The 20,230-nt window shown below is 46.7% G+C and overlaps 1 protein-coding gene across 1 annotated transcript in view; it reads left to right on the top strand.

The window, feature by feature from the left end:
• LOC115124244 (filamin-A-like) overlaps positions 1-20,230 on the top strand; it is a 92,015-nt gene that overhangs the window by 5,032 nt on the left and 66,753 nt on the right. Inside the window, exon 2 of the mRNA XM_065005111.1 lies at positions 7,544-8,017. Coding sequence (XP_064861183.1) covers positions 7,648-8,017 — 370 coding nt within the window. The 5' untranslated portion in view covers positions 7,544-7,647. The remainder of the gene's footprint in view (positions 1-7,543; positions 8,018-20,230) is intronic.

Below are 20,230 nucleotides of genomic sequence, written 5' to 3' on the forward strand. Positions count from 1 at the left end.
GACGGCTGCACAGTACTGTCTTTTATCGATGGCGGTTATGATATCGTTTAGTACCTTGAGCGTGGCTGAGGTGCACCCGTGACCGGCTCGGAAACCAGATTGCACAGCGGAGAAGGTACGGTGGGATTCGAGATGGTCAGTGACCTGTTTGTTGACTTGGCTTTCGAAGACCTTAGATAGGCAGGGCTGGATGGATATAGGTCAAATCAAATCAAATCAAATTTTATTTGTCACATACACATGGTTAGCAGATGTTAATGCGAGTGTAGCGAAATGCTTGTGCTTCTAGTTCCGACAATGCAATGATAACCAACAAGTAATCTAACTAACAATTCCAAAACTACTGTCTTATCTTATACATCCAGAGTGTAAGGGGATAAGGAATATGTACATAAGGATATATGAATGAGTGATGGTACAGAGCAGCATACAGTAGATGGTATCGAGTACAGTATATACATATGAGATGAGTATGTAGACAAAGTAAACAAAGTGGCATAGTTAAAGTGGCTAGTGACATAAGAATGCAGTCGATGATCTAGAGTACAGTATATACATATGCATATGAGATGAATAATGTAGGGTAAGTAACATTATATAAGGTAGCATTGTTTAAAGTGGCTAGTGATATATTTACATCATTTCCCATCAATTCCCATTATTAAAGTGGCTGGAGTTGGGTCAGTGTCAATGACAGTGTGTTGGCAGCAGCCACTCAATGTTAGTGGTGGCTGTTTAACAGTCTGATGGCCTTGAGATAGAAGCTGTTTTTCAGTCTCTCGGTCCCAGCTTTGATGCACCTGTACTGACCTTGCCTTCTGGATGATAGCGGGTGAACAGGCAGTGGTTCGGGTGGTTGATGTCCTTGATGATCTTTATGGCCTTCCTGTAACATCGGGTGGTGTAGGTGTCCTGGAGGGCAGGTAGTTTGCCCCCGGTGATGCGTTGTGCAGACCTCACTACCCTCTGAGAGCCTTACGGTTGAGGGCGGAGCAGTTGCCGTACCAGGCGGTGATACAGCCCGCCAGGATGCTCTCGATTGTGCATCTGTAGAAGTTTGTGAGTGCTTTTGGTGACAAGCCGAATTTCTTCAGCCTCCTGAGGTTGAAGAGGCGCTGCTGCGCCTTCTTCACGACGCTGTCAGTGTGAGTGGACCAATTCAGTTTGTCTGTGATGTATGCCGAGGAACTTAAAACTTGCTACCCTCTCCACTACTGATCCATCGATGTGGATAGGGGGTGTTCCCTCTGCTGTTTCCTGAAGTCCACAATCATCTCCTTAGTTTTGTTGACGTTGAGTGTGAGGTTATTTTCCTGACACCACACTCCGAGGGCCCTCACCTCCTCCCTGTAGGCCGTCTCGTCGTTGTTGGTAATCAAGCCTACCACTGTTGTGTCGTCCGCAAACTTGATGATTGAGTTGGAGGCGTGCATGGCCACGCAGTCGTGGGTGAACAGGGAGTACAGGAGAGGGCTCAGAACGCACCCTTGTGGGGCCCCCGTGTTGAGGATCAGCGGGGAGGAGATGTTGTTGCCTACCCTCACCACCTGGGGGCGGCCCGTCAGGAAGTCCAGTACCCAGTTGCACAGGGCGGGGTCGAGACCCAGGGTCTCGAGCTTGATGACGAGCTTGGAGGGTACTATGGTGTTGAATGCCGAGCTGTAGTCGATGAACAGCATTCTCACATAGTCTGTAACAGTTTGGGTCCAGGGTGTCTCCCCCTTTGAAGAGGGGGATGACTGCGGCAGCTTTCCAATCCTTGGGGATCTCAGACGATATGAAAGAGAGGTTGAACAGGCTGGTAATAGGGGTTGTGACAATGGCGGCGGATAGTTTCAGAAATAGAGGGTCCAGATTGTCAAGCCCAGCTGATTTGTACGGGTCCAGGTTTTGCAGCTCTTTCAGAACATCTGCTATCTGGATTTGGGTAAAGGAGAACCTGGAGAGGCTTGGGCGAGTAGCCGGGGGGAGCTATTGGCCGAGGTTGGAGTAGCCAGGCGGAAGGCATGGCCAGCCGTTGAGAAATGCTTGTTGAAGTTTTCGATAATCATGGATTTATCGGTGGTGACCGTGTTACCTAGCCTCAGTGCAGTGGGCAGCTGGGAGGAGGTGCTCTTGTTCTCCATGGACTTCACAGTGTCCCAGAACTTTTTGGAGTTGGAGCTACAGGATGCACATTTCTGCCTGATGAAGCTGGCCTTAGCTTTCCTGACTGACTGCGTGTATTGGTTCCTGACTTCCCTGAACAGTGTGTCTGAATGTGTTGTCTGAATGCCTTGTCTGAATGTGATGTCTGAATGTGTTGTCTGAATGTGATGTCTGAATGTGATGTCTGAATGTGGTGTCTGAATGCGTTGTCTGAATGTGATGTCTGAATGTGTTGTCTGAATGTGTTGTCTGAATGTGTCTGAATGCGTTGTCTGAATGTGTTGTCTGAATGCGTTGTCTGAATGTGTTGTCTGAATGTGATGTCTGAATGTGTTGTCTGAATGCATTGTCTGAATGTGTCTGAATGCGTTGTCTGAATGTGTTGTCTGAATGCGTTGTCTGTGTAACAGAGGAGACTTGGGTGATTGTCTAGGGAATGTGTGTCTGAATGTGTGTGTCTGTTCAGTAGCTAGATTCTGAGATGGCGCATTCATGCTAGATTCTGAGATGGCATGTTCATTAGCTAGATTCTGAATGGCATGTCTTAGCTAGATTCTGAGATGGCATGTTCATTAGCAGATTCTGAGAGACTCTGAGATGCTAGATTCTGAGATGGCGTGATAAGCTAGATTCTGAGATGGCGTGTTCATTAGGGCCTGATTCTGAGATGGTGTTCATTAGCTTGATTCTGAGATGGCGTGTTCATTAGCTGATTCTGAGATGGCGTGTTCATTAGCCTGATTCTGAGATGGCGTGTTCATTAGCTAGATTCTGAGATGGCGTGTTCATTAGCTAGATTCTGAGATGGCATGTTCATTAGCTAGATTCTGAGATGGCATGTTCATTAGCTAGATTCTGAGATGGCGTGTTCATTAGCTAGATTCTGAGATGGCGTGTTCATTAGCCTGATTCTGAGATGGCGTGTTCATTAGCCTGATTCTGAGATGGCGTGTTCATTAGCCTGATTCTGAGATGGCGTGTTCATTAGCCTGATTCTGAGATGGCGTGTTCATTAGCCTGATTCTGAGATGGCGTGTTCATTAGCCTGATTCTGAGATGGCGTGTTCATTAGCTAGATTCTGAGATGGCGTGTTCATTAGCTAGATTCTGAGATGGCGTGTTCATTAGCCTGATTCTGAGATGGCGTGTTCATAAGCCTGATTCTGAGATGGCGTGTTCATTAGCCTGATTCTGAGATGGCGTGTTCATTAGCTAGATTCTGAGATGGCGTGTTCATTAGCTAGATTCTGAGATGGCGTGTTCATTAGCCTGATTCTGAGATGGCGTGTTCATTAGCCTGATTCTGAGATGGCACGTTCATTAGCTAGATTCTGAGATGGCGTGTTCATTAGCCTGATTCTGAGATGGCGTGTTCATTAGCCTGATTCTGAGATGGCACGTTCATTAGCCTGATTCTGAGATGGCACGTTCATTAGCCTGATTCTGAGATGGCATGTTCATTAGCCTGATTCTGAGATGGCGTGTTCGGATAAGATGCTTGAAGAGGTCGGTCATGTGTGTTTGTGAGACAGAGGTCCCAAGCTCGCGCCATGTATCGGCCAAATTGTTAGGAAGTGGTATTTGCTAAGCAAGCAGCCTATGTATGTCCTATGTGTGTGTCTCCATCTGTTTCTAAGCTCTGAGGCCAGCCAGTCAGCAGTAGGAGAGAGACAGCTCTAGAGGAGAGGGTGGTCAGTCTGCAGTAGGAATGTGTTGTCTGAATGTGTTGTCTGAATGTGTTGTCTGAATGCATTGTCTGAATGTGTTGTCTGAATGTGTCTGAATGCGTTGTCTGAATGCGTTGTCTGAATGTGTTGTCTGAATGTGTTGTCTGAATGCGTTGTCTGTGTAACAGATGAGACTTGGGTGATGTGTATGTAGGGCATGTGTGTTCGCTTGTGTGTGTGCGTGTTCAGTAGCTAGATTCTGAGATGGCGCATTCATTAGCTAGATTCTGAGATGGCGTGTTCATTAGCTAGATTCTGAGATGGCGTGTTCATTAGCCTGATTCTGAGATGGCGTGTTCATTAGCCTGATTCTGAGATGGCGTGTTCATTAGCCTGATTCTGAGATGGCACGTTCATTAGCTAGATTCTGAGATGGCACGTTCATTAGCTAGATTCTGAGATGGCGTGTTCATTAGCTAGATCCTGAGATGGCGTGTTCATTAGCTAGATTCTGAGATGGCGTGTTCATTAGCTAGATTCTGAGATGGCGTGTTCATTAGCTAGATCCTGAGATGGCGTGTTCATTAGCCTGATTCTGAGATGGCACGTTCATTAGCTAGATTCTGAGATGGCACGTTCATTAGCTAGATTCTGAGATGGCGTGTTCATTAGCTAGATCCTGAGATGGCGTGTTCATTAGCTAGATTCTGAGATGGCGTGTTCATTAGCCTGATTCTGAGATGGCGTGTTCATTAGCCTGATTCTGAGATGGCGCGTTCATTAGCTAGATTCTGAGATGGCGTGTTCATTAGCTAGATTCTGAGATGGCGTGTTCATTAGCCTGATTCTGAGATGGCACGTTCATTAGCTAGATTCTGAGATGGCGTGTTCATTAGCCTGATTCTGAGATGGCGTGTTCATTAGCCTGATTCTGAGATGGCGTGTTCGGATAAGATGCTTGAAGAGGTCGGTCATGTGTGTTTGTGAGACAGAGGTCCCAAGCTCGCGCCATGTATCGGCCAAATTGTTAGGAAGTGGTATTTGCTAAGCAAGCAGCCTATGTATGTCCTATGTGTGTGTCTCCATCTGTTTCTAAGCTCTGAGGCCAGCCAGTCAGCAGTAGGAGAGAGACAGCTCTAGAGGAGAGGGTGGTCAGTCTGCAGTAGGAGAGAGACAGCTCTAGAGGAGAGGGTGGTCAGTCTGCAGTAGGAGAGAGACAGCTCTAGAGGAGAGGGTGGCCAGTCTGCAGTAGGAGAGAGACAGCTCTAGAGGAGAGGGTGGTCAGTCTGCAGGAGAGAGACAGCTCTAGAGGAGAGGGTGGTCAGTCTGCAGTAGGAGAGAGACAGCTCTAGAGGAGAGGGTGGTCAGTCTGCAGTAGGAGAGAGACAGCTCTAGAGGAGAGGGTGGCCAGTCTGCAGTAGGAGAGAGACAGCTCTAGAGGAGAGGGTGGTCAGTCTGCAGTAGGAGAGAGACAGCTCTAGAGGAGAGGGTGGCCAGTCTGCAGTAGGAGAGAGACAGCTCTAGAGGAGAGGGTGGCCAGTCTGCAGTAGGAGAGAGACAGCTCTAGAGGAGAGGGTGGGTCTGACAGCTCTAGAGGAGAGTCTGCAGTAGGAGAGAGACAGCTCTAGAGGAGAGGGTGGCCAGTCTGCAGTAGGAGAGAGACAGCTCTAGAGGAGAGGGTGGCCAGTCAGCAGTAGGAGAGAGACAGCTCTGGAGGAGAGGGTGGCCAGTCTGCAGTAGGAGAGAGACAGCTCTAGAGGAGAGGGTGGCCAGTCTGCAGTAGGAGAGAGACAGCTCTAGAGGAGAGGGTGGTCAGTCTGCAGTAGGAGAGAGACAGCTCTAGAGGAGAGGGTGGTCAGTCTGCAGTAGGAGAGAGACAGCTCTAGAGGAGAGGGTGGCCAGTCTGCAGTAGGAGAGAGACAGCTCTAGAGGAGAGGGTGGCCAGTCAGCAGTAGGAGAGAGACAGCTCTAGAGGAGAGGGTGGTCAGTCTGCAGTAGGAGAGAGACAGCTCTAGAGGAGAGGGTGGTCAGTCTGCAGTAGGAGAGAGACAGCTCTGGAGGAGAGGGTGGTCAGTCTGCAGTAGGAGAGAGACAGCTCTAGAGGAGAGGGTGGCCAGTCTGCAGTAGGAGAGAGACAGCTCTAGAGGAGAGGGTGGTCAGTCTGCAGTAGGAGAGAGACAGCTCTAGGCTTGAAATGGGTAATTCAGGGTTTCCAAACTCGCCCCCCTGCATCCTGGGTGCATGTTATGGATTTTCCCCTAGCCCTACACAGCTGATTAAAAATAACCAACTCATCATTAAGCTTTCTTTATTTGAATCAGCTGTGTAGTGTTAGGGCAAAAAACAAAACGTGCCCCGGGGGGGGGTTTGGGAAACTCTAGTCTAATTGACTGAACAACCAAAAACAAATACATTTACATACAGTTGAAGTCGGAAGTTTACATACACCTTGCCCAAATGCATTTAAACTCAGTTTTTCACAATTCCTGACAATTAATCCTAGTAAAAATTCCCTGTCTTAGGTCAGTTAGGATCACCACTTTATTTTAAGAATGTGAAACGTCAGAATAATAGTAGAGAGAATGATTTATTTCAGCTTTTATTTCTTTCATCACATTCCCATTGGGAAGTGTACATACACTCAATTAGTATTTGGTAGCATTGCCTTTCAATTGTTTAACTTGGGTCAAACATTTTGGGTAGCCTCCCACAACAAGTTGGGAGAATTTTGGCCCATTCCTCCTGACAGAGCTGGTGTAACTGAGTCAGGTTTGTAGGCCTCCTGACAGAGCTGGTGTAACTGAGTCAGGTTTGTAGGCCTCATTGCTCACACACACTTTTTTAGTTCTGCCCACAAATGTTCTATAGGATTGAGGTCAGGGCTTTGTGATGGCCACTCCAATACCTTGACTTTGTTGGCCTTAAGCCATTTTGCCACAACCTTGGAAGTATGCTTGGGGTCATTGTCCATGTGGAAGACCCATTTGCAACCAAGCTTTAACTTCCTGACTGATGTCTTGAGATGAGTGGCTTCAATATATCCACATAATGTATCCTAGAAAGCATGATCAATGAGTCTTCAGTAAACCAGAAATCACTGTTGATCTTCTGGTTTAATAAGCAAAACATGATATATGTGTATATATATATATATATATATATATATACATACACACATACATTATATATATATACATATACATATACACACATACACATATATCATGTTTCGCTTATTAAACCAGAAGATCAACAGTGATTTCTGTTATACTAAAGACTCATTGATCCTGCTGTGTAGGATAGAATACTCCGTAGCTCTTATTCGCTTGGTGTTCTAGTTCATTACAAGCTCTTGGTTTGGGAGTGTCTAGTCAGGCATACATACCATGCACGCCCATCCCATGTTAACTTGGTCTGTCTGCACGAAGTGGGAAATCTGCATTTATTTTCAGAATATTTAGGAAACTGGTTAAATGATCTTGTTTTGTGATAGGCTATACTTCTGGTAACATGAGTACAGGCCTAATCTTATAACTACAGTAATGTGCGAATGAAGGGAATTGGAGTTTCTCTAGCCCAATCCTCTGTATAGTTTACAGAGGCGTCACCAGCGGGACAAACTTAACTCTCATGGAGTTTTCTGTTCTTATAAAACTCTAGAAATACACAACTCCAGGCGATCCATTCTTTTCACTAGTTCTCATTCCTCTCTTTCTTTTATCCCACAGCCACAAACCTAAGCACAGCAGCGAGAGAGAGAGAGGGAGCGGTCGTCCAACAGACTCCACCTCTAAACCCCAGCCAGTGAACGGAGAGACCCGACGGCATAAAAATGAGTGGTTCCCACCTCCGCCAACACCAGTCGGCCCAGCCTGCATTCAACGCCCTTTCCCCGGACAAAGAAGCAGACATGCCTGCTACAGAGAAGGACCTTGCCGAGGACGCGCCGTGGAAGAAGATCCAACAGAACACGTTCACCCGCTGGTGTAACGAGCATCTGAAATGCGTCAACAAACGAATCGCCAATCTCCAGACGGACCTGGGCGACGGGCTGCGCCTGATCGGACTCCTGGAGGTGTTGAGCCAGAAGAAGATGTTCAGGAAATACAACCAGCGGCCCACTTTCCGACAGATGCAGCTCGAGAACGTCTCGGTGGCACTCGAGTTCCTAGACAAGGAGAACATCAAGCTGGTGTCCATAGGTGGGTCAGAAAGTTCTACCGTCATATCATGCTGGTGTTGATAAGTGGGTGTCTTAATTCAAGTGTAGCCTACCCTACCATGTAGGTGGGTGGAACCGTTAAGCTACTATAGACTCTAATAACGCTCCATAGTTAGCCTACTATAGATAGACCTACTGTGGTCTACGTTACATCAAGCTGATGTTCATTAGACGGGTCAAAAAGTTATTATAACTATGCTAATCTATTGGCCAAGGTATTAACATCAAGCTGGGCAATTCCATACTAGTGTGATCCGAAAATATTTTTGGTATCAGAATGTTCTGGGAATTCTTATAGACACTTAATTGGGAGGAATGATGTTTGATATGCATTTTACATTTGTAGCACAAACTATTTTTTTGAGAACCATGATTCAATGGGTCTCTTATACCTCCTTTTATATCTATATGTGCCTCCTGTAGGATTATGGGGTTAGTTTTGTGCCATTTAATATCACGCGGAACTACTGAAGTAGAGATCATTTAATATTGCAAATTAAATGAATGATATTGAAAGTGTAATGAAAGCAAAAAAAGTGTGAAATAATTATCATATTGTAAATTAATGTTTTTGTGAAACATTTCCAATGATATTGCATTCAAAATCCTCCCTCTGTCTGTTCCCCTGGCCTTTGGTCATGTTCCCCTGGCCACGTTCCCCTGGTTTTTGGTCATGTTCCCCTGGCTTTTGGTCATGTTCCCCTGGCTTTTGGTCACGTTCCCCTGGTCATGTTCCCCTGGTCCATGTTCCCCTGGCTTTTGGTCACGTTCCCCTGGTCATGTTCCCCTGGCTTTTGGTCATGTTCCCCTGGCTTTTGGTCACGTTCCCCTGGTCATGTTCCCCTGGCTTTTGGTCACGTTCCCCTGGTCATGTTCCCCTGGCTTTTGGTCACGTTCCCCTGGTCACGTTCCCCTGGCTTTTTGTCACGTTCCCCTGGTCACGTTCCCCTGGCTTCTGGTCACGTTCCCCTGGTCATGTTCCCCTGGCTTCTGGTCATGTTCCCCTGGCTTCTGGTCACGTTCCCCTGGTCATGTTCCCCTGGCTTCTGGTCATGTTCCCCTGGCTTCTGGTCACGTTCCCCTGGCCATTGCTGTTTTTTGTTGCTAGTTTTCCCCCAATTGATTCCAGCAGCAAACCACCTGGCATCCCACTGATGGTTTGCCTCTGAAGCTAAGCATGGTCGGTCCTGCTCAGTCCCTGGATGGGAGACTGATTTAAAGCGCCCAGTGTAGGAGATGGCAGTCCTGTAAAGATGTGGAAGTTTGTATCTGTCCCTTGATCAGTTTGCAGTGCCTGTGGTTGAGCTAATGTTGTTCCTAGACGGTAGGCTAGATGCTACGGTAGGCTAGATGCTACGGTAGGCTAGATGCTACGGTAGGCTAGATGCTAGGCTAGATGCTACGGTAGGCTAGATGCTACGGTAGGCTAGATGCTACGGTAGGCTAGATGCTACGGTAGGCTAGATGCTACGGTAGGCTAGATGCTACGGTAGGCTAGATGCTACGGTAGGCTAGATGCTACGGTAGGCTAGATGCTACGGTACGCTAGATGCTACGGTAGGCTAGATGCTACGGTAGGCTAGATGCTGCAGGTGGTCGGTCGGGGCCGGAACATGATTACAAATAATTTGTAGACTGCAAATTGACTACAAGAAGCCCAAACGGATATGTTTGCCTAAAACATAATCATTTCAAACCTGGCTTGAATTTGTTTAGGATCATCTCTTTATTTTCTGTGGGAACAGATTTGCTTAAATTTAAATCACTTGGAGCTGATTTCCTAGTGTTTTTAGTTTTTCTTATTTCCAACAATGAAAATTCCACACAAAAAAAGGATGTATTTATTTTTTATAAACTTGGTGTTTTGAGTCCTGATTGGCTGACAGCCGTGGTATATCTGACCATATACAATGGGTATGGCAAAACATTTACTTGTACTGCTCTAATTAGGTTGGTAGCCAGTTTATAATAGCTATAAGGCACCTCGGGGGGGGGGTTTGTGGTATATGTCCAATTTACCACAGCTAAGGGCTTTTCTTGGCATACGCAACGGCTTTGACTCATTATTCTAACGGCTCCTGTTGAGTCACATGAACCATTCTAGAGATGAGAGGAGTGGCGACATCCCTCCTTGTTTCACTTCCTCCTTTCACGTGAGGACCACACCCTTCAATCTAACCAACTCTCCCTTTCTCATTCGCTCAAGTTTTTTATTATTTCTATGTACGGGACGCACATGGTTTACATCGGCAGACCGTTGTCCAACCAAATGCTGACTTGCAGGTTCCATCTGGACAATGCAACAACAACGAGCCATAATAAAAGCTAAGAATCGTTGTAATAAGTCTGGTCGCAGCAGTTGTGACGTGTGTGTGGTGGTCAGTCAGTCCAGTTCAACGGTTCAGCAGTCTGATGGCTTGTAGATAGAAACGGTCTCTGAGCCTGTTGGTATTAGACGGTAAGGGAGTGAACAACTTGGGTGTGTGGGGCCCTTTACGATGCTGCGGACCTTCCTCAGGCTCCGTTTAGTGTCCTGGATGGGTGGGAGCACGGCCCCAGTGACGTTCTCGGCTGCCTTCACTACCCGATGAAGGGCCTTGCAGTTGTGGACGGAGCAATTCCCATACCAGGCCGTGGTGCAACCGTTCAGGATGCTCTCGATGATGCAGCTGTAGTATTTGGACCTGGAGCAGTATGCTGAATTTCTTCAGCCGCCCTAGGAAGTAGAGTCCTTTGTGACTCTCTACTACTGCAGTCCCGTTTATGTGGATCGGGCATTTTCCCTCCGCTTCCTGGAGTCAACCATTTTGCTAAGGTTGAGGGAGAGGTTGTTGTCCTGACACCACAATGCCAGTTCACTTACCTCCTCCCTATAGGCTGGCTCGTCGTCTTTGGTTATCAGGCCTACAACCATGGTGTCGTCATCAGACTTAATGATGGCGTTGATGTGCGGTCGAACGGGGAGTACAGCAGTGTGCTCTCTTTCTCTCTGTTAATATATGACAGATTTATAAAATGTATTTCTGATTTTCCATAGCCTAAATAATGTAAATGATCACTAGGTAGAGCCCTATAAAAATCTGTTTCTTTCCCAAATTCCATATTTTTTCCAGGATTCTATTTCAGGTTTTTGCTCTCAAAGTCACACTTTTAGACAACACTTCTCTATATAATTTCTCCCTCTACAATCTCTTTATACTCTATTTCTCTCTACTCTCTCTCTGTCCCATCTCTCCCTGACATCGTAGCTGGGGGTATTTATATAAAAAGCAGCAGGATCAATGAGTTGGCCTGGTATCATACACTATATATACAAAACTGTGGACACTCCTTCAAATGAGTGGATTTGTCTATTTCAGACACATAGTTGCTGACGGGTGTCTGCAATCCCCAGCACATAGCCATGCAGTCTCCATAGACAAACATTGGCAGTAGAATGGCCTTACTGAAGAGCTCAGTGACGTTCAATGTGGCACCGTCATAGGATGCCACCTTTCTAACAAGTCCTGCTAGAGCTGCCCCCGGTCAACTGTAAGTGCTGTTATTGTGAAGTGGAAATGTCTAGGAGCAACAACGGCTCAGCCGCGAAGTGGTAGGCCACACAAGCTCTCAGAACGGGACCGACAAGTGCTGAAGGGCATAGCGCTCATATCGTCTGTCATCGGTTGCAACACTCACTAAGTTCCAAACTGCCTCTGGAAGCAACGTCAGCACAAAAACTGTTCTTCTGGAGCTTCATTAAATGGTTTTCCATGGCCAAGAAGCCAAACACAAGCCTAAGATCACCATATGCAATGCCAAGCGTTGGCTGGAGAGGTGTAAAGCTCGTTGCCATTAGACTCTCTGGAGTGATGAATCGCGCTTCACCAATCTGATAGTCCAAATCTGAGTTTGGAGAACGCTACCTGCCCCAATGCAGTGTGCAGTTGTGGACGGAGCAATTCCCATACCAGGCCGTGGTGCAACCGTTCAGGATGCTCTCGATGATGCAGCTGTAGTATTTGGACCTGGAGCAGTATGCTGAATTTCTTCAGCCGCCCTAGGAAGTAGAGTCCTTCGTGACTCTCTACTGCAGTCCCGTTTATGTGGATCTGTCAGAATGTCTATCAGTTAGACGCTCCGTTGGCACAGCGGCTATCAGTTAGACGCTCCGTTGGCACAGCGGCTAACTGGGAGACGCTCCGTTGGCACAGCGGCTAACTGGGAGACGCTCCGTTGGCACAGCGGCTAACTGGGAGACGCTCCGTTGGCACAGCGGCTAACTGGGAGACGCTCCGTTGGCACAGCGGCGACGCTAACACAGCGGCTAACTGGGAGAGACGCCTAACTGGGAGACGCTCCGTTGGCACAGCGGCTAACTGGGAGACGCTCCGTGGTGGCACAGCGGCTAACTGGGAGACGCTCCGGTGGCACAGCGGCTAACTGGGAGACGCTCCGGTGGCACAGCGGCTAACTGGGAGACGCTCCGGTGGCACAGCGGCTAACGGTTAGCTGGTTGTATGACACACCACCTAAACCACTTAACCTGTTGGCGTGTGTGTTGTTTTTGTGCAGCATGTTCCATAAAGCAGTGTGTCAGTTGATGTCTCTTCTGTCTGAGCCAGAGGAATGTGGGTGTGTGCGGGGGTGTCAGGGTGTGTTTTCCACCCTCCCAGTTCTATTTCACTTGGCCTAGCAGTGCGTGTGTGAGGAGACGCAGTGATGAACAGTGCATATTTAAACCGCACAGGACAGGCTGATCTGTCAAACACATGATCCTTAAGATGTCATTTCCAATTCTCTCCTCACAAATGTACTTGGACACCTAAGAGGCACAGATGAGTCTTAGTTTACACCTGTTGACATCCTGATTTCTGAAGGAAGCGAAGGGTGCTACAAGCTCCACTCCTTTGCTCTACGTGGGATTTTTGGAGTAGCGGACATCTTTTGCTACCATGATATCCTCCCTAGGCCCACTTCCATTCACAAGGGGGCGATAACAAAGTATTTATTTTCATTTTGTGAAAACAAGATTCTCCTTCCCTTGCTAGTATTAGTTAGGTGGCAACCTGGCTAGTTGGCTTTGGGCTTTTTAGCTAGCTTCCCACATCTCAATGTGAAATCAGATTTTATAAAAAATATATATTTTTAAATATGCCCTGGCAAATTGTTCTACTTGCTGGGAATTTAAAACATTATCCCAGTTTGATATGTTGCTTGTGTCATTCCCATATAGTGTAAAAGTAGAACGTCATGTTTTGGTCGTGGTGAAAAAAAGCACATGGCTAGCTAGTTGGCTACAGTAGGTTCTACCATTCACAATAGCCTCATCACTAGTTATGACTTCTAAACACAAACTAAGAATTCATCAAAGGGTTTTGTCTTATTTATTGTGAAAGAAGTCTTGTTGTCTTAACACCTTTTTAGCTTCCCACATCTCCCATGTGATAGAATCTGATTAATCATTTAAATAAAATGCCCTGACAAATATTGTTCTACTTACCAGTGTAACCTACAACATTATGCTGCTTCAAAGTATTCCCATATCAGCTAAAAATAAAATCATTCGTTTTAGCCAGGTTTTCCTTTCCATGATGATCTGTTAAGCCTAGAGTAACGGTATCACTTCTAAACTAAATACATGGGGGGAAATCAATGCAAAATAGGTTGCTTATTTAATGCGGTCTTGGTTTAGCTTGGCAATCACGAAGTTTAAGTGATTTTGAATTTGATTCGCTTTCTACATCGCCATGTGAAATACTCACCAGGGCATTTTCTTTGATTTAAATCTGATTATCTTTCTACTTTAACCTACAATGTTATCCCAGTTTGCTGCGTCAATGTATTCTCTCATATCAGCTAAAAATAGGTCATCGTGTTTTTGTCACGGAGAAAAAGGCTGTTTTTAACAGCCGCCTATAATCACTAGTGAGGGGGGTGTTGAAACAGTCGCTGAGATTCTATTTTCTTATTATTGCAAAATGGGCTAGTCGGATGTATAGCATATAGATTAGATCAGGGAACCAAGCAAACCTCCTCGCCTACACAACACTTCCCCCATGGCGACGGAAGGGATGATACGGCACGTTAGTATTCACTTGGCACGGGAGTCTTTCTCTTTTCTCTTTCTTGTGTGTGTGTTCCTCTACTTGGATCAGGTGACCAACTCCCTGGAAGGAAGAAGCCTTGTTGTTATGGACAGTGGAGCACAACTGGATGTTCTGGCAGAGGGGAGTAGGGCTGGGAATTACAGGGACCTCACAATACAGATGGTACTGAATGTAGGTGGCGATATGTCAGTTTTATGTATAGCGATTTGATACTGTGGTTTTATTGGGATTAGATGTTCCAAGCCTATTGCTCACCAGATGTCTGCTGCAGAGGGACAAGAGCCATGAGGAGAAAACGACACGTTTTGGTCAGTCATGGAAATAAGTGCTGAAATTTGGCTCCCTATTTAAAATAAATAAGACTGGACTTTTGGTGTAGATACGGCCAATTAACGCAAAAATAGTCTTGCGACATTTTCAACACGATATATTGTCAAACATGCCTCAAATTAAATATCCCCCCAAATCACTAGCAGAGAGGAGCATTCTATAATGGATTAAATTGAGCTCTTCCTGTTTTCTGCTCATTTATCATAACTTCCTGTCTGTGGGCATGGCCACGGTACTGTTGGCATGAGTAATCCGTTGAGAAACTTTGGACTTTTTTTTTTTTGTAAGCCGTCTGACATTTTGGTCAATTACGGTGTTCGGGCTCCCGAGTGGCACAGTGGTCTAAGGCTCTGCATCTCAGTGCAGGAGGCGTCACTACAGACACCCTGGTTCGAATCCAGACTGTATCACAACCGGCTGTGATTGGGAGTCCCATAGGGCCGTGCATAATTGGCCCATCGACGTCCGGGTTTGGCCGGTGTAGGCTGTCATTGTAAATAAGAGTTTGTTCTTAATGGACTTCATCTTAATCTCTGTTTTCAGTTTAGTTTAAATGTTCTCTCCATCACCAGTTTATATGTCTGCAGATCAGCCTTGAAGGTCATGAGTAGCTGCCTTGAACCCTCTGATCAGGGCATGGCTGCCTTGGACCCTCTGATCAGGGCATGGCTGCCGTGGACCCTCTATGATCAGAGCAGGGCTGCCTTGGACCCTCTATGATCAGGGCATGGCTGCCTTGGACCCTCTATGATCAGGGCATGGCTGCCTTGGACCCTCTATGATCAGGGCATGGCTGCCTTGGACCCTCTATGATCAGGGCATGGCTGCCTTGGACCCTCTATGATCAGGGCATGGCTGCCTTGGACCCTCTATGATCAGGGCATGGCTGCCTTGGACCCTCTATGATCAGGGCACGGCTGCCTTGGACCCTCGATGGCTGCTGGTCACACAACCAGTCTTCAGTTTGAACCTAGGTTTAATCTAACCTCAGAGCTCGGTCCTGGAAGGCTGACTACAAACTATCCAGGTGGAAAGCTTCAAGTTCCTTGGCGTACACATCAATGACAAATGACATTTTCAATGGTCGACCCACACAGGGTGGTGATTTCATTGGTCCTCAACACGCAGCACTTCATTCAGGATAAATGGAGTTATCCCTGAGTTGGCCTGCCCCAGAGCAGGTTAGTTCTGAAGGATTCGTTGCCATAGAAATGTACCTGGCTAAAAGGTGAGCCACATTTCGTGAAATCAGATTTGACCAAAGTTGCATGGCGAACTCCTCGAACCTATAGGACTCTGATAGTTAATTGCACTCCCCTGGTGTCCCAGGTCTGCATTAGGCCCTGATTGGAAGGAGAGGATGAAAAGCAGAACTATTTTGGCCGTCCAGGACCAACGTTCAACAGCCCTCTGTCTGCTGGAGTTGTGTGGTGGGTGTAGACCTAGTTGGGGCCTAGTGGAGCTCATGAGGAATCTGTGCCAACAAGCCCATTGTTACTATACAGCATGATGCATTGTTGAGAAACATGTCCTTTCATTCTTTGTCTTGGTTGTGAGACACACAGCTCTAACCCATGCGCTATAGGCCAGAAGCCCACATTACTTTGTTTATGTGCCGGGGTCGTCGTTCCCTTAGAGTGGTGCACGATCAGTGCTGCTAATTCTGTTAGCACCCTGCTAGCTTTAGTGGGGAGATGGACCGGGACCCAAAATGAACACTCCAACTTCATGACCAATGCTAGGATCTTATTGGTTGAAGCCATGTAGCACAGACCACTCTCTCTCAGCCAATCAGAGCCAGGCTCTTTGAGCTGTAAAACGTCCCCATTCTTCCCACTTTCCTCTCCTCCATCGTCCGTCTGTAATGTGAGCCCTGGTAGGAATGGGTGGAGAGGAGGAGAGGAATGGGTGGAGAGGAGGAGAGCGGGAGGAGAGGAATGGGAGGAGAGGGGGAGGAGAGGAATGGGTGGGCGGATAGCAGTCAGTTTGGGTCTTTCCTTTTAAGGCAAAAAACAAGAACTTTTCCAAGGGGGGGAGGGAGTGGAAGAAGCAGAAAGTGTAAAGGGAAGTGCAGCTAGCTGTTGTAGTGCTGCCTGCGTGTTAGAGGATCGGAGTTAAGCCAACTGTTACCCCAGAGTTAGTCAGGTTTGGGTCGTGACTCATGTATGCTCACACCGACAACACACAATACTACAGGAACAAACATTTGACCAACTGGGGACATTTTGTTAGTCCCCACAAGGTGAAATGCGATTTCTAGACTGTTAAGGTTAGAATTAAGAGTTTGTTTTCAGGTTAGGTTTGGGGTTAGGGAAAATGTAGGAATTTGAAATGGGAATAGATTGTGTCCCCAGATGGTTAGTTATACAAGTGTGTGTCAGTGATAAGGCCAGTGTGGAATGTCTCATTTCCTCTGGGTGTTCTGTCTGGGAGCTGTGGTCACTGCGACCCCACCCACCCCTTTCCTCCTCCCCAGTCATGACTCGGCTGTGTTTTATCACACTTTTTTTTAGAACATTAGCAAAAACACCAAAACCACACTTTTGGAGGCCAAACAATGGCACAAAATGCATACCATGACGTTTTCACATGGAAACGACGCTTGATTTTTCTATAGATGTCCAACCATTCGGGATAATTTGAAAAACTCGCTAACAGACAGTGAATGGGGAGGCTAACCAAAGATTATAGATATACTAAGAAGATACACAGGTCTCCACCCTAACAATGGGAACGGTTGTCCACACAGTGGCACGGCGGGCTTCCTAGCTCCCGCCTAATCCTTCCTTCGGATTGGTGGATACAGGTCATTATTGTAATCCTTTTTTGAAAATTCGATGAGGGTTGTTGCCATCAACCACCTGTATTAAATGGAGGGAGACACTAGTATCCTTATGCCATGAATATGCATGGCAATGTCGTGACAACTCCGATAGTGGTTTTTTTTCTTTTTTTCTCAAAGTTGCCGGGATGTCGTAATTGCTGTATATCAGTACACTCGTAACAAGCTAAGCATTATAAAACTTCTATTCGATAAATTAACATGTAGAAAATAAGCACTATATATATATATATATATATATATTTAAAAAAAAAAAATAAAAAAAAAAATTCAATACTCCTTGCTTGGTGGGCGACACAAAATAACGCCACATGCTGGTGGGGGGGGGGATAGATTTTTCAACGGCGTTGGGCCTCTCTTCTCTGGGCTAACTAGCTAACAGACAGTGAATGGGGAATGCTAACAGACAGTGAATGGGGAATGCTAACAGACAGTGAATGGGGAATGCTAACAGACAGTGAATGGGGAATGCTAACAGACAGTGAATGGGGAATGCTAACAGACAGTGAATGGGGAATGCTAACAGACAGTGAATGGGGAATGCTAACAGACAGTGAATGGGGAATGCTAACAGACAGTGAATGGGGAATGCTAACAGACAGTGAATGGGGAATGCTAACAGACAGTGAATGGGGAATGCTAACAGACAGTGAATGGGCAAAAAAACAACATGTATTTCTTATCTGTTCCATAATTTTCCTTCAATTTGCTCGAGGCTGAATGCATTCCCCCTCAGGAGACTGAAAATATTTGGCATGGGTCCTCAGATCCTCAAAAGGTTTTACAGCTGCACCATCGCGAGCATCCTGACAGGCTGCATCACTGCCTGGTATGGCAACTGCTCGGCCTCCAACCGCAAGGCGCTACAGAAGGTAGTGTGTATGGCCCAATACATCACCATAGACAAGCTTCCTGCCATCCAGGACCTCTTCACCAGGCGTGTTGGCGGCAGGCCCTTCCTGCCATCCAGGACCTCTTTACCAGGCGTGTTGGGGGAAGGCCCTTCCTGCCATCCTGGACCTCTTCACCAGGCGTGTTGGCGGAAGGCCCTTCCTGCCATCCAGGACCTCTTTACCAGGCGTGTTGGCGGAAGGCCCTTCCTGCCATCCAAGACCTCTTCACCAGGCGTGTTGGCGGAAGGCCCTTCTTGCCATCCAGGACCTCTTCACCAGGCGTGTTGGCGGAAGGCCCTTCTTGCCATCCAGGACCTCTTCACCAGGCGTGTTGGCGGAAGGCCCTTCCTGCCATCCAGGACCTCTTCACCAGGCGTGTTGGCGGAAGGCCCTAAATTGTCCGACTCCAGCCACCCTAGTCATAGCTCGTTCTCTCTGCTACCACACAACAAGCGGTACCGGAGCACCAAGTCTAGATCCAAGAAGCTTCTAAACAGCTTCTACCCCCAAGCCATAAGACTCCTAATCATCTAGTCAAATGGCTACCCAGACTGCGTTGCCCCCCCCCCCCCCCCCGTCTACGCTGCTGCTACTCCGTTATTATCTATGCATAATAACTCTACCTACATATTACCTCAATAACCTCGACACCGGTGCCCCCGCTCATTGACTCTGTACCTGTACCCCCTGTATGTAGCCCTGCTACTGTTATTTACCTCCTTTATACAATAATAGCCGATCTGCATTCACTCAACTGTGAATGGTCCTGGCGCAATTAAAAACAAAAGTGTTAAGGAAAGCCAGTTGCGATTTGGCTTCACACCTATCACATCAAAAGCCAAATGTCATTGAATTGTTGTATGGAGATAGATATTTGGACTTGTGGTTTTACTTAATTCTCCATACTGGCCAATGACTATAACGGTGATTCTGATCCAACCATTAATTCATTCTGGCCTGAGAGGATGAAAGTTAAATATGTAGAAGGCTAATGTTAACTAGCTGTCTCATCGTTGCCCATGAAATAAAGCTTAGCGAGTAAGTATTTTAGCCAGGTAGCCTAGGACGACAACTAAAGCATGAAGAGAGAGCAGGATGGCATTTCTCTACAAGTAGAGTGAGTCAACATGTTTATTCTACACACCGAAATCAGAACCAGGAATAGCCACATGATATTTACCTTGCTTTGATTGGACTAAATAATAGTTTTTGATATCATTTAGTTGTCACTGTATTAGACTAAGCAGAGGAGATTTGATGATGCTGGAATAGTGGAGGCAGCTCCTGTTTCCTTTAACTCTCCGGTGTAGTAAATCAATACTTAGTCTGAAAATGTGTGAAACCTTTACCTTTGACCATGCTGTAGGACATCTATCTGTTGCATGCTTTATGGACTTAACTAGACAAGGTTGCTCTTTGGTTTTGTGATGAACCACAGGTGTGGTTGAATTTATTCTGCCACTGTCTTATCGTCTCAGCCTTTAGGCCTGTATATCACTGTCTTATCGTCTCAGCCTTTAGGCCTGTATATCACTGTCTTATCGTCTCAGCCTTTAGGCCTGTATACCACTGTCTTATCGTCTCTGCCTTTAGGCCTGTATACCACTGTCTTCTTATCGTCTCAGCCTTTAGGCCTGTATACCACTGTCTTCTTATCGTCTCTGCCTTTAGGCCTGTATATCACTGTCTTATCGTCTCAGCCTTTAGGCCTGTATACCACTGTCTTATCGTCTCTGCCTTTAGGCCTGTATATGACTGTCTTATCGTCTCATCCTTTAGGCCTGTATATCACTGTCTTATCGTCTCAGCCTTTAGGCCTGTATACCACTGTGTCTTCTTATCGTCTCTGCCTTTAGGCCTGTATACCACTGTGTCTTCTTATCGTCTCTGTGAACTAGCTAGCTGAGAGTGACTGGGGGGCTAGCTAACGGAGAGTGACTGGGGGGCTAGCTAACGGAGAGTGACTGACTGGGGGGGCTAGCTAACGGAGAGTGACTGGGGGGGCTAGCTAACGGAGAGTGACTGGGGGGGCTAGCTAA

Source organism: Oncorhynchus nerka, linkage group LG20, assembly GCF_034236695.1.
Source record: "Oncorhynchus nerka isolate Pitt River linkage group LG20, Oner_Uvic_2.0, whole genome shotgun sequence".
NCBI classification, from domain to species: Eukaryota; Metazoa; Chordata; class Actinopteri; order Salmoniformes; family Salmonidae; genus Oncorhynchus; species Oncorhynchus nerka.